The 14,994-nt window shown below is 40.7% G+C and overlaps 1 protein-coding gene across 5 annotated transcripts in view; it reads right to left on the reverse strand.

The window, feature by feature from the left end:
• Nucleotides 1-14,994, reverse strand: part of ATXN7L1 (ataxin 7 like 1) — a 76,500-nt gene that overhangs the window by 18,609 nt on the left and 42,897 nt on the right. For all 5 annotated transcript variants that reach the window (XM_083366249.1, XM_083366250.1, XM_083366248.1 and 2 more), the window contains 2 exons: nucleotides 5,520-5,745; nucleotides 1,823-2,106 (listed from right to left, as the gene is read on the reverse strand). In XM_083366249.1, coding sequence (XP_083222375.1) covers nucleotides 1,823-2,106; nucleotides 5,520-5,745 — 510 coding nt within the window. The remainder of the gene's footprint in view (nucleotides 1-1,822; nucleotides 2,107-5,519; nucleotides 5,746-14,994) is intronic.

Below are 14,994 nucleotides of genomic sequence, written 5' to 3' on the forward strand. Positions count from 1 at the left end.
AATCTCCTGGGTTTGTTTTTGCAACCTTCTCTAACTGATAATGCTTATCCCTGACAATGCTTTTCATCACTCTCCCATTCCTGCTGGCATGAATTATTTTTTTAAACAAACAAACACACAAACAAAAGAGATTTTTGCTCTTAGGCCTTATTCCGTTTCACACTCCCCCCCCCTTTCTTCATTTTTTCCTTTTCTTTTTTTCGCCCTCTAGCTTTTTCACTGGGCTTTTTTTTTTTAATACCCTGGGACTGAAGATTAAAGCATGTTGAAAAACGAACAACATCCAAAAGTAGAGAGAGAGAGATTTCTTGTGATCACGTGGGATGGAATCAGCTTGACTCTGCCAGTGACCTTCGTTTAATTGTTTGTATCAGGAGGCTTACTACGTTTGGGCCATCAAATTGTACTGGCTTTTTAAGGATTTTTTTTAAAATCCCATTTATATCCCGCCCTTCTCCGAAGACTCAGGGCGGCTTACAATCTAAAGCACAATGTGCTTAGCAATAGCCTTCATTCTATGTATAAGCCTGCTTATTAGGGCTTTCATACACCCCCAAGCGGCATTATTACAAAGTCAGCTTAATTGCCCCCCAACAATCTGGGTCCTCATTTTACCGACCTCGGAAGGATGGAAGGCTGAGTCAACCTTGAGCCTGGTGGGACTCGAACCTGCACTAATTGCAGGCAGCTGGTGTTACTTAAGGAGGCATTAGCCCACTGCTCCACCAAGGCTCTTGAGTTTTAGTTTTCTCTCCCTTCACTTTTAAACATGCAGTTGTAACTTGAAGGTTAGTAACTCCTGGAGTGCAAGATGGCCAGCTAAAATGCAGCAAGCAAAGGGACGTCATTGTTAACAGCAGACGCAAGACGAAACAAACCTTGGTTACAGTACAAGGCAAGCATGAAGGCTCACACCAAGGCAATGCTGACTGATGAAACGTATAATGCGACACCTACCTTATCCAGATGTGGCCTTTCTCACTGACTGCTCTTATAGCCAATGGGAGCCAGTGAGCCCTGGGTTAGACTCAAAAGATTGCCTGCGTCTAACGGAAGCAGGGGGTTGGACTAGGTGACCTCCAAGGTCCCTTCCAACTTTATTATTATTATTAAAATTAACTTGGGATCTATACCTAATCCATTATTTATCGTCCAGATAAACTGGAGAGCAGCCAGAGGTTCCACCGTTGCAATGAACAAGGGAACCATCTTCTCAATTTTAGAGGACTTATACAGGTAGTCCTCAACTTGCAACAGTTCATTTAGCGACCGTTTGAAGTTTAAAAAAAAAAGGCGCTGAAAAAAAGTAACCGGCGACCGTTTTTCACACTGACGAGCGTGTGTCAAAATCTGGACACTTGGGCGACTGACTCATATTTACGACTGTTGCAATGTCCTCTTTTTCAGGCCCTCTGGCAAGCAAAGTCAACGGGAGAGGCCAGACTCATTTAACAACCACGTCGTTAAATTTCCTAACCGCAGTGATTCACTTAGCAACCGTGGCAGGAAAGGTCGCAAAATGGAGCGAAACTCACTGAGCCGATGTCTCACTCAGCAACAAAAACCTTGGGCTCCGTTGGGGCCGTATGCCGAGGACTACCTGTATCTCATCTTCGCCAAGCTTTGTTGCCCGCAAAATGGGAAGTCCAAGGCTGACCTCTCATTTTATTGATACTTTAAGCAGAGGCCGGACAAAAGCAGGCGGGGAGAGCAAACGGCTCCTTGCAACAGCGAGGGCACACCCCTTGCCGTTCGGCATCCAGCGGCCCTTAACGAAGAACGAGAGCGCCTCACTGAGTCATGCGACAGCGCTACTACTTACCCGAAACTCTCTTGTAAGACTTGCTACTGTTTTTAGTGCCATTCTGGTGCTTCTTGTCTAGGGATGGAGCTATAACGCCTTTGCCATTCAAAATCTTTTCGGGCGACGGCGGCACCGATTTGGAGGTCAGAGCAGACTTAATTGGAGCAGGTATGGTGGAGGAAGAGAAGGAGGAGGTGGTGGTGGTGATGGCGGTAGTGGCCGCAGAGTTCATTTTAACGTTGGCACCATCTGCCTTCACTAGGTTAGGAATTTTCTCTAGACTGACTACTGGAACAGGAACACTGTAACACCAAAGCGGGGGAGGAAAAACAAAAAAAGTCTTCAGGATGTATTTTCTGCACCGCCCTTGCGGTCAACTCATACCAGTTACCTTGCCTTCCTTCTGCGTGGAATATCCTATTAGACGTGACACTAATGCAGGGACTAAAATGTCACTTTGACAAATAAGGGGAGGGGTCCTTGGTGGTCTCTTGAGCTTCTGGCAGGCATTTCAATACCCAGACTAGATAACTTTATCAGTACTACTGATGCACTAGCGTTGGTGAAAGGTCTGCAAGAAAACTACTAATGCTCAGAGAGCAGCAAGGACCTGTCATTTTAACCCTGCAAAAATCACCGGAGGTTTTCAATAAGAGACTGGACAGCCATTTGTCTGGAAGAGTACAGGGTCTCCTGGTTGAGTAGGGGGTGAGACTAGAAGACCTCAAAGGTCCCTTCCAACTCTACCTTTCTGTTATTCTGTTAAATATTGTCCTTTCTGGGTAACAAGTAACTTAGCCAATTTTGAAGATAATTTAGGGCGCTATCACGGCCAAACAGAAATTTGCACAACCTTGTTTTGAAAGAGGGTGGTGTGTGTTATACTTAACTCTGTAAACACTGTGAAATCTCATTTAGTGGTCTACATAAATTTGGGGGTACCCATTATGTGGGTGTCGTTTTAGTCTCATGGCTTTTTTACATTAGCAGCTACACCATGATGGAAATTTCAGCAGAATTATGATCGGTTGCAGGTAAACTGTACTGCACTGAAATCCAGTGCAATAAAATGAGATTTCACCGTATTGTAAACATAATGGGTTTACATTATGTTTACGCTGCCTGAGGAAATCTGGGAGTTGAAGTCCACAAGTCATAAAAGGACCAAGTTTGAAGACCCCCTGCTGGCTGAGGAATTCTGGGAGTTGAATTCCACAAGTCATGAAAGGGCCAAGTTTGAAGACCCCTGCTTGTGGACTTCAACTCCCAGAGTTCCTCAGCCAGGCACGCTGGATGAGGAATTCTGGGAGTTGAAGTCCACAAGTCATGAAAGGGCCAGGTTTGAAGACCCCTGGTTTATAGAGAAGTTGCAACAGCGCTGAAAAAAGTGACTTAGGATCGTTTTGCACACAACTGTTCCAGCATTCCCCCGTGGTCAATAGATCCAAATTCACATGCTTGGCAACTGGCATGTATTTATGACAGTTGCAGCATCCTGGAGTCATGTGATCACCTCTTGCGGCCTTCTGATAAGCAAAGTCAATGGAGACACCAGATTGACTTAACAACCTGTTACTAACAACTGCAGTGATTCACTTAATAACTGTGGCAAGAAAGGTCATAAAACTCACAGCTATCTTGCTTAGCTATGGAAATCTGGGGCTAAATTATGGTCTTGGCTAAAGGAATATTTGAACTCAGGTTGCACTCTTCATATTTATTACTATTCACTCTTCCTGGTTCTCTAATGCCAAGAATATTCAAAGTTATCTCTTAAGAGAATAGCATATGAACCAGCTAATGGAATTGATTCGGAAGGAAAAGAGAGAGCTTGTCTTTTGCTTCAGCTCATATTGGAAATCTTTTTTCAGATTCCTTATCTTGAGAAATTAAGCAGTTAGCTAAAGAGAAATTCAGCTTCTAGGGTTATGATGGTACTCAATAGTAAAGAATCAAATACGATAAATTCGGAGTTAAATTAAAACTGCTCCGATCGAAATTAAAACCTACCGGAATACTTGTAATTGTAATTGCTAAAAGTTTGATATTTTAGGTACCTTTATTTTTTTTTCATTAAACTTGGCTTTACTTTCCCTCTATAGAGGCAGGAAATATGCCCATTTGTAATAACGCCAAGAAAAGCCTCAATTGTCATTCGCAAATAGAACTTTGGATAGTTATCTGGTTTGCTAAATTTTACATAATGGCTGGCTCCTTGCGATAAGTCTGTTAGTATAAAAAACTATCAGCATTTTTAAAAGACATAAAATTGGCTTTGATGTAAACTAATGTGACGGATATTATTCCACGATTTTACCAATTTTTATCTTTTTGATTTCCTGTTATCAATATTTCAAATACGTGCAGACAATTGTAGACTTAATTCTAATAAGAGATAGATATGCAACCATAGAGAAAAATATATTATTGCATCCCCAAATCTTTCTTTCCCTGTTTCTTTTCTTATGCTTTTTAAATATTACACAGTAATCAAACTAATTAATCACTTCCAATTACGTGTTTATCAATAAAGCAGAACCCAAAACTGTTTCTGTCAGGTAGGTACTGATATTATTGTCGTGCTAAAAACTTTTTAAAGAACCACACATACATGTACATCCATATACTATTCAGCTTCTCATATCTTGTAATTTTCAATTCATCCAAACAGTGGATTCCGGAGCAAAGATTTTTGAATCAAGGTACCTCAAACCCACTAACTTAAAAAAAGGTGTACAAAATCCAGGATCTTTACTTCTGTGTAACTGAGGTCTCAAGAGTCTTCACATCAGTTGTATTCACAAAGTGTGGTCGCTGGAGTGTTGTCACTCTCAGCCATGTCACGTGATTGTGATTCCTTACGTGTCCTGCCAGCTTCCCACAAATAAAGTCGTTGGGGAAGCCGGCGGGAAATCGGAAGTCACTTCTGCTCCACAGCTTTACTGCCCACCCTTGGACATTCTCCTTTTTATCGTGAGGAAAGATCTCTGAAACGATGACCTTCTAGTATTATATATGAAGCCGAATGGTGAAACATCTCCCCTTTTCTTAAAATAAATCAAAACTGAACCGAAAGCTCATGTTAGTGTCTTGGTGTTGTGATTCAGGGTCAGCCTGTGGGTTCGGCAGTTGGGTCGGACAATTCAGAGGAGGAGGAGGGGGGTGTTGGAGAGCTTGCTGAGGATAGCCCTGAGGCTCCGCAGAGCCCTCAGCCAGGCCCCTCCCATCTGGTTACGACGCAGACCCAGCTGTGTGAGCCTGACAGCATGGATGAAGATGACCCACAGCTGGCCCTGTTCAAGGACGCCCGACGCAGGAGGCAGTCAATCAGGAGTAAACAGAGGAAGGCAATGGGGCACCTCGGAAGGAGGCAGAGAGAAGCCACGCCCTGAACTGTTTAAAAGGGGAATGTGTGGGAGGGCTGGTTTGCTGAAGGCAACCGTTTGAATAGCTCCTGTTTCGTGGTTCGTGTTTGGTTTTGCTCTGTTTTATGTCAATAAATTTGGCAGGCTTAGTTCCAGCCTCTTGCCGTTTTGTCAAGGGGTTGTCCCTGCCTCTTCTGCAGGGCCGGTAGTAGGCTGGTACAGAACACTTGGGCTCGTGTTAAATTTTTTCATAATCCAAGACCATGTTATTTACATCGTTGCGGTGAAAACAATTGTGGCCAAAAAAAAAGTCATAACTTACTTAAGAGTCTGCAAGAATAGCAACTTACCACGGTTTATCTCTTGAGACCTTTGAAGAAAAGACCATGTGCTGCTTGCTACTGGAGGTAATTAGATTGTCTTTGGGCGTTCTGAATGGCTTTGAGTTGCTGTTTACTGAGTTATTATGGCCACCGATGCAGGATTTCGTTTTCATCTCTATTAGGCATGCCCTGGAATTGCAGGGTGGAGATGCTGGAGATGAGGAAGATTTACACATTGAACCGTGTCTTCGTTCTACAATGGGAAAATAAATAAAGATAGATAGATAGATAGATAGATAGATAGATAGATAGATAGATAGATAGATAGATAGATAGATGGATAAAAATAAAAGCCATTAGGGAAGACAAGAAATGCAAACACCTTAAAAATTGACAGAAGTTAGGTGACATCATCAGTGCTAGACGAGTGTGGGGTTTGCTCTCGTTTGAGCACCCCATTCCCTTCTGATGCTGATGACGTTACAAGAAAACAGTCAAGCTCAGAGAGCACCAAGGGCCCCACATTAAAAAAAAACTGTAAGGTCAAAGCACTGTACATCCTTCCAAGTAGCTACACAGCATAATGCTAATATAACTTGAGATACCAGCCCTTAACAGGCAACCAATAGCGGAACAGTATTACTTTCAGATTGCACTTTCCTATATTACCTGCGTGGCCAATTGTAACAGTGCCCTTGCTGACAGATCCAAACTCATGGATAAAACCAGAAAATAAAATTTTCCCGTTTCCCCCTCCCCTCTTCCATTCAGTTGCGTCCAATTCTTGGGTGCTGTCTGGATAAGTCCCTGTGGGTTTTCTTGGCAAGGTTTTTCAGAAGTGGTGTGCTGTTGCCTTCTTCCTAGGGCTGAGTCAGAGTGGCTGGCCTCAGGTCACCTAATCGGCTTCGTGGTCAAGGCAGCAGTAGATTTCAGAGTTTCTAATCCGATGCCTTAAACGCTACCCCAAATTCTCTCTCATCCAGTCTTCAGGACATACAAAAGTGTACTGTGTCTTTTCATTCTACATCCCTCACTGTATTATGCTGTGTGTATGAGCTTTCTTAAAAAATATAAACAAACTTGCAATCTTCATTAAAACAGAGTAATTTTTATTTCCCATACAAAAGAGCAATGCTTCTTTACTTCAAAAAGTAAAAGTGAGAATTACTGTAAAATGGCCATTAATTATATATACAGTATGTGTGTGTGTGTGTGTGTGTGTGTGTGGTGCAACCTATGTTTTAATTTTACCCTGTTCCTATACATGAGAAGCATCAAGCACTGAACCTAAGCAGCTCGTTTATTGATCAATTAAAACCTTTTAAATAGTCTCGAGCGTTTTATCCCATTTTTTAAAATCAGGGTTATGATAATCCCAGAATGTGCCAAGATCAAAAACGTTACAGACCAGTCTCCTCCTTTGCACATGATTCGCTCTGCAGTTGCAATCTAGTTGCAACAATTCTGTTATGGAGGGTCATGATTTACTACAGGAAGTGCAACCAGGTGAAAGAAAGTCTTAAGCAATTAAACCTTCCGCAGGCAAGTAAGTTATACCATTTCCCAACCTTTGTGAGTTAACATTCACCAACCTGAACTAGCGTGGGCTAATTATGTTGTTGTTAGCTGCGAAGTCGTGTCCGACCCATCGCGACCCTATGGACAACATTCCTCCAGGCCTTCCTGTCCTCTACCATCTTCTGGAGTCCATTTAAGCTCACGCCTACTGCTTCAGTGACTCCATCCAGCCACCTCATTCTCTGTCGTCCCCTTCTTCTCTTGCCCTCGATCTTTCCCAGCATTAGGCTCTTCTCCAGTGAGTCCTTCCTTCTCATTAGGTGGCCAAAGTACTTGAGTTTTAGCTTCAGGATCTGGCCTTCTAAAGAGCAGTCAGGATTGATCTCCTCTAGGACTGACCGGTTTGATCGCCTTGCGGTCCAAGGGACTCGCAGGAGTCTTCTCCAGCACCATAGTTCAAAGGCCTCAATTCTTTGGCGCTCAGCCTTTCTTATGGTCCAACTTTCACTGCCATACGTTGCAACTGGGAAGACCATAGCCTTGACTATACGCACTTTTGTTGGCAGGGTGATGTCTCTGCTTTTAAGTGTGCTGTCTAGATTTGCCATGGCTTTCCTCCCCAGGAGCAAGCGTCTTTTAATTTCTTGGCTACAGTCCCCATCTGCAGTGATCTTGGAGCCCAGGAAAATAAAATCTGTCACTACCTCCATTTCTTCCCCATCTATTTGCCAGGAATTGAGAGGGCCAGATGCCATGATCTTGGTTTTCTTAATGTTAAGTTTCAACCCAAGTTTTGCACTCTCCTTCTTCACCTGTAACAAGAGGCTCTTTAGTTCTTCTTCACTTTCTGCCATTAGAGTGGTATCATCTGCATATCTTAGGTTGTTGATATTTCTTCCGGCAATCTTAATTCCAACTTTTGATTCATCTAGCCCTGCCTTTCTCATGATGTGCTCTGCATATAAGTTAAATAGGCAGGGCGACAGTATACAGCCTTGCCGGACTCCTTTCCCAATTTTGAACCAATCAGTGGTTCCGTGTCCAGTTCTCACTGTTGCTTCTTGACCCGCATATAGGTTTCTCAAGAGACAAATAAGATGGTCTGGTACTCCCATCTCTTTAAGAACTTGCCACAGTTTGTTATGATCCACACAATCAAAGGCTTTAGCATAGTCAATGAAGCAGAAGTAGATGTTTTTCTGGAACTCCCTAGCTTTCTCCATGATCCAGCGTATGTTGGCAATTTGATCTCTAGTTCCTCTGCCTCTTCGAAATCCTGCCTGCACTTCTGGTAGTTCTCGATCCACATACTGCTGAAGTCTAGCTTGTAGGATTTTAAGCATGACTTTACTAGCATGAGAAATGAGTGCAATGGTGCGATAGTTTGAACATTCTTTGGCACTGCCTTTCTTTGGAATTGGAATGTAAACTGATCTTTTCCAATCCTGTGGCCATTGTTGAGTTTTCCAAATTTGCTGGCAAATTGAGTGTAGCACTTTTACTGCATTGTCTTTTAAGATTTTGAATAGCTCAGCTGGAATACTGTCACTTCCACTAGCTTTGTTGTTGCTCAGCTTTTCTAAGGCCCACTTCACTTCACATTCTAGGATGTCTGGCTCGAGGTCAGTGACCACCTCATTGTGATTATCAGGGACGTTAAGCTCATTCTTGTATAGTTCTTCTGTGTAATTTTGCCACCTCTTCTTAATCTCTTCTGCCTCTGTTAGGTCCCTGCCATTTTGGTCCTTTATCATGCCCATTTTTGCATTAAACGTTCCCTTCATTTCTCCAATTTTCTTGAAAAGATCTCTGGTCCTCCCTATTCTATTATTTTCTTCTATTTCTTTGCACTGTTCATTGAAGAAGGCATTCTTATCTCTTCTAGCTATTCTCTGGAATTCTGCATTCAATTGGGTGTATCTTTCTTTTTCTCCCTTGCCTTTCGCTTCCCTCCTTTCCTCAGCTATTTGCAAAGCTTCCTCAGACAGCCATTTTGCTTTCTTGCATTTCTTTTTCTTTGGGATGGTTTTGGTTGCTACCTGTTGTACAATGTCGCGAACCTCTGTCCATAGTTCTTCAGGCACTCTGTCTATCAGATCTAATTCCTTAAATCTATTTGTCACCTCTACTGTATATTCAACAGGGATATGATTTAATTCATACCTGAGTGGCCTAGTGCTTTTCCCTACTTTCTTCAGTTTAAGCCTAAACTTTGCAAGGAGAAGCTCATGGTCTGAGCCACAGTCAGCTCCTGGTCTTGTTTTTACTGACTGTATAGAGCTTCTCCATCTTTGGCTGCAGAGCATATAGTCAATCTGATTTCTGTGTTGACCATCTGGTGATGTCCATGTGTAGAGCCGTCTCTTGGGTTGTTGGAAAAGAGTGTTTGCTATGACCATTGTATTCTCTTGACAGAATTCTATCAGCCTGTGCCCTGCTTCATTTTGCACTCCAAGGCCAAACTTGCCTGTTATTCCAGTTATCTTTTGGCTTCCTACTTTAGCATTCCAATCCCCCATGATGATAAGAACATCATTTTTTGGTGTTAGTTCTATAAGGTGCTGTAGTGCTTCATAGAACTGGTCAATTTCATCCTCTTCAGCACTGGTGGTTGGGGCATAGACCTGGACTACTGTGATATTGAATGGTTTGCCTTGGATTCGAACTGAGATCATTCTGTCATTTTGAGGATTGTATCCCAGTATTGCTTTTCCTACTCTTTTATTGACTATGAAGGCTACTCCATTTCTTCTGAAGGATTCTTGCCCACAGTAGTATACCTGATGGTCATCTGAATTAAATTCACCCATTCCTGTCCATTTTAGTTCGCTGATACCTAAGATGTCAATGTTCAGTCTTGTCATCTCTTGTTTGACCACGTCCAGTTTTCCTTGATTCATGGATCTTACATTCCAGGTTCCTATGGAGAAAAAATCTTTACAGCATCGGACTTTCCTTTCACCACCAGACATATCCACAGCTGAGCGTCCTTTCGGCTTTGGCCCAGTCGCTTCATTCTTTCTGGCGCTACTAGTACTAGCCCTCTGCTCTTCCCCAGTAGCATATTGGACACCTTCCGACCTGAGGGGCTCATCTTCCAGCGTCATATCGTTTTGCCTTTTGGTACTGTCCATAGGGTTTTCATGGCAAAGATACTGGAGTGGTTTGCCATTTCCTTCTCCAGTGGATCACGTTTTGTCAGAACTCTCTGCTATGACCTGTCCGTCTTGGGTGGCCCTGCACGGCATAGCTCATAGCTTCATTGAATTACGCAAGCCCCTTCGCCACGACAAGGCAGTAATCCATGAAGGGGGGCTAATTATACATCAGCACTTTGTGTAACTGACTTGCATGATCTATTGGTGAATAGTTTAAAAACACAAACGACATAATCTGCCAAAAACTCTTCGGTTCTTACTAAATACTTCAATGAAGACAAGAAAAAAAAAATAACGAAGCACTGTAAACGTTAATTAGAAAGAACCCCAAATGTTGGATTTAAAAAAAGCTAAACCCACTCAAGTATGATTTCATAAACGGCGCATGGAAGAAGAAACACATTCGAAGCAACTAATATTTTATATTTACTGTTTTATTTTAAATGGATGCTCCTCATTTAACGCTAAAATCCTGATCTGATAATTTAAGAGATTATTGTCAGCTAATGTTTTTTTTCATTTCTGCTAATAAAAGCTGTTCACAACTAAGTATCTGCAGGCATTCCTTGACTTATAACAATTCATTTATGGACTATTTCAAGTTACAACGGCACTGAAGAACGTGGCCTATGACCGTTTTTCACACTTATGACCCTGGCAGCATCCCCATAGTCACGTAATCAAAATTCAGACGCTGACTCATATTTGTGACGGTCGCAGTGTCCTGGGGTCAAGTTTCTGACAAGCAAAATCAAGGGGGAAGCTAGAATTACTTAACAACAGTGCTACTAACTTAACAACTGAACTGCTTCACATAACAATGTGGCAAGAAAGGTTGCAAAATGGGACGAAACTCACTTAACAACTGCCTTGCTTAACAACAGAAATTTTAAATTCAGTGGTGGTTGTAAGTTGAGGACTACCTGTATCTACATTGAATTTTTATGAATCAAATGTAAGCATCTAAAATATACAGCACTGGAAATTTAACCTGAAAGAAACAAATAAGATGCATCACAAAACATCAAATTACTACTAATCTTTGCTTTTCAATGTTTAATTATTTTACCAGATAAAATGACTTATTGGGAAAAAATTGCCAGATTGTTATTTCACGATAACAAGGTAAAATGACAGTAGAAAAACATTCGAGCAATAAAATAATCTTCTCCTGGGACAGCCACAAAATTCTGAATTAGCATTTAAAAGTGTAAATGTGACACTGATAAGAAAATAAAATATAGCTTTTTGGGTTGCGGGCAGTGTATTTTTCCCCAGTAGAGCGACCGACTATTCATAAAATGCATAATCTATGCAGCAAAATTTAGATATACAGGTTAAAATAGTCCTCCTTTAGACTTGGGAGCAGTTGCAAAATTAACACTAAGCTGAATGGAAGGAGGCCCCCATGTCCATTTCTAGCAGTTTTTTACATCCTAGATTTCCATTACATAAAGAAATAGGCCATAAACCCACATTTTCCGTTCTGCCCATACAAAGCTGAATGAATTTAAGAAACATAAGACTGAAGGCCTATATCCATGAGTAGAGTAGAGTAGAGTAGAGCAGAGCAGAACAGAATAGAATATAGGAATGAAGAATAGAATAGAATAGAATAGAATAGAATAGAATAGAATAGAATAGAATAGAATAGAATAGAATAGAATAGAATAGAATAGAACAGAACAGAACAGAATAGAAAATATGGAATCGAATGGATTGGAATCGAATAATAGAATAGAATAGAATAGAACAGAATAGAACAGAATATAGGAATAAAGAATAGAATAGAATAGAATAGAATAGAATAGAATAGAATAGAATAGAATAGAATAGAATAGAATAGAATAGAATAGAATAGAATAGAATAGAATAGAATAGAATAGAATAGAATAGAAAATATGGATTGGAATGGAATGGAATGGAATGGAACGAAACAGAACAGAATCTTTATTGAGAATAGAACAGAACAGAACAGAATAGAATAGAAAATATGGAATGGAATGGAATGGAACGGAACAGAACAGAACAGAATCTTTATTGAGAATAGAATAGAACAGAACAGAATAGAATAGAATATAGGAATGAAGAACAGAACAGAACAGAACAGAATAGAATAGAAAATATGGAATGGAATGGAACGGAACAGAACAGAACAGAATCTTTATTGAGAATAGAACAGAACAGAATAGAATAGAAAATATGGAATGGAATGGAATGGAACGGAACAGAACAGAACAGAATCTTTATTGAGAATAGAATAGAATAGAACAGAATAGAATAGAATATAGGAATGAAGAACAGAACAGAACAGAACAGAACAGAATAGAATAGAAAATATGGATTGGAATGGAATGGAATGGAACGAAACAGAACAGAACAGAATCTTTATTGAGAATAGAACAGAACAGAACAGAATAGAAAATATGGAATGGAATGGAATGGAATGGAACAGAACAGAATCTTTATTGAGAATAGAATAGAACAGAACAGAATAGAATAGAATATAGGAATGAAGAACAGAACAGAACAGAATAGAATAGAAAATATGGAATGGAATGGAATGGAACGGAACAGAACAGAATCTTTATTGAGAATAGAACAGAACAGAACAGAATAGAATAGAAAATATGGAATGGAATGGAATGGAACGGAACAGAACAGAATCTTTATTGAGAATAGAATAGAATAGAACAGAATAGAATAGAATATAGGAATGAAGAATAGAATAGAATAGAATAGAATAGAATAGAATAGAATAGAATAGAATAGAATAGAATAGAATAGAATAGAATAGAATAGAATAGAAAATATGGAATGGAATGGAATGGAACGGAACAGAACAGAACAGAATCTTTATTGAGAATAGAACAGAACAGAACAGAATAGAATAGAAAATATGGAATGGAATGGAATGGAATGGAACAGAACAGAATCTTTATTGAGAATAGAATAGAATAGAATAGAATAGAATATAGGAATGAAGAACAGAATAGAATAGAACAGAACAGAACAGAACAGAATAGAATAGAATAAATAACAAGAGTTGGAAGAGACCTTGGAGGTCTTCTAGTCCAACCCCCTGCTCAAGCAGGAAATCCTATGCTTTGTCAGACAAATAGATGTCCAGTGATGAGGCACCCACAACTTCTGGAGGCAAGGAGTTCCACTGGTTAATTGTTCTGACTGTCGGGAAATTTCTCCTTAGCTCCAGGTTGCTTCTCTCCTTGATGAGTTTCCATCCGTTACTTCTAGTCCAGCCTTCTGGTGTTTTGGAGAATAGCTTGACTCCCTCTTCTTTGGGGCAGCCCCTGAGAGATTGTTCTGCTAAAATGCTTCACCTCCAGCCTGGTGAAGCACAGCTAAATAAGCCCCAATTATTCGTTCCACTGGAGGACATTAAATGCAACTTGACAAAATGGAAAGGGGGAAAAGAAAAAAAAATCTCTATCTCTGGTTTACCTTTCCCTGTTCTCAGCAAAATACAAGAACAGAATTTTATTTTTTTTTCCTTCAGTGATGCTCCCACAGAGTCCAATCTATTTACAATACAGGAGTGTCGTGGCCTAGAGTGCAGAATTTCAATTTGCAGGATACGTGCTCTGGAAATGGCTTTTCTGTTGTCGAGGGGGGGGGGTTAAATTGCATTACAGCAGTAGAAACAGCGCAAACGGTTACAGAATGTATTGTTTGTGTAAAAAAAGGGGGGAAAGGGAGGGGGGAAAGACCCCCCCCTCCTGAAAACAGCAACCTTTGCACCGAGAAGATATCGCACAACACAACAGCAGCCAGAGTGAGGCCTTCTCCACAAGCCTTCCCAGATTGCACAAGTCCGTCCGTGACTTAAAACGTTTTAACACTACGCACTAACAAGAAAAGACAGAATTCTTGGCCCCAAGAGTTTCAGGATATTTGTACTTACTAGAATAATGTCCTCGGACTGACCAGTCTGCTTCGGCCTCAAAATTTTTATTAACTGCGGAAGTCATCAATTTTTGTCTTTTGCAGAGGCTGTGAAATATTTTAGCTATGCAAACATTCCTTTTTTTTTTGTTTTTTTTAAAACCGGTCACAAAATCATCGTGGAGTCAAGATACCCATTTTAAAATGCTCAACGGTGAAAGCAAAAAAAAAAAAAAGGGCATATTGCAAGATTTCTTTTAAAAAAAAAAACAACCCCCAAAATTGTAAACCCACAAAGAGAACTGAAGTAGCTGGGAAAACGTAGGTTTAAAGGCAGTTTGCTACACAGCCAAGGGTTATAAACATGTTAAGTACTTTCGCTTTCTCAGTGACAACTCCAGCACACTCTGTACCCTGCTAACTCAGATTTTAAGTGAAACCAGAACATCGACTAACAAGATCACGGTGACGTTTGGAGAAAGGAACAACCCAAACGAGCATCTGTAAAGTTTGCAAGTCCGGACAATTATTTCCAGTCTTTCAACAAAGACATGTTTCAGAGTGTCACCTTACAACAGTGTCAAACAAGAGTTGTTGGCAAGAAAAAAAATATGGCAAACGGAGTTCAGCTGTGCTACTTGGTGTAAACTGCTCAGTTGTGCTACTTGGTGTAAGCTGCCAATCGGAACCCAACTGCCAGCCTTACAAACCCGGATCTTTTCTAATAAAAAGCCGTTTGTTGACCCCTTTGCAAACTCCCTGACACGCTCTGACAACATTACTTTCCCGTTTGTTTTTGGGCAACACCACGAGATTATTAAAGCTTCCGAAATATAACGACTAAAAAAGTTCTTAATTTCTGCTCAGGGGGAGAGAAACCACGCAGAACGGGATCGCGCTAGATGAAAAAAAAGTAAAAACGG

The sequence above is a fragment of the Vipera ursinii genome (genome assembly GCF_947247035.1).
Source record: "Vipera ursinii genome assembly, chromosome: 6".
Taxonomy (NCBI): Eukaryota; Metazoa; Chordata; class Lepidosauria; order Squamata; family Viperidae; genus Vipera; species Vipera ursinii.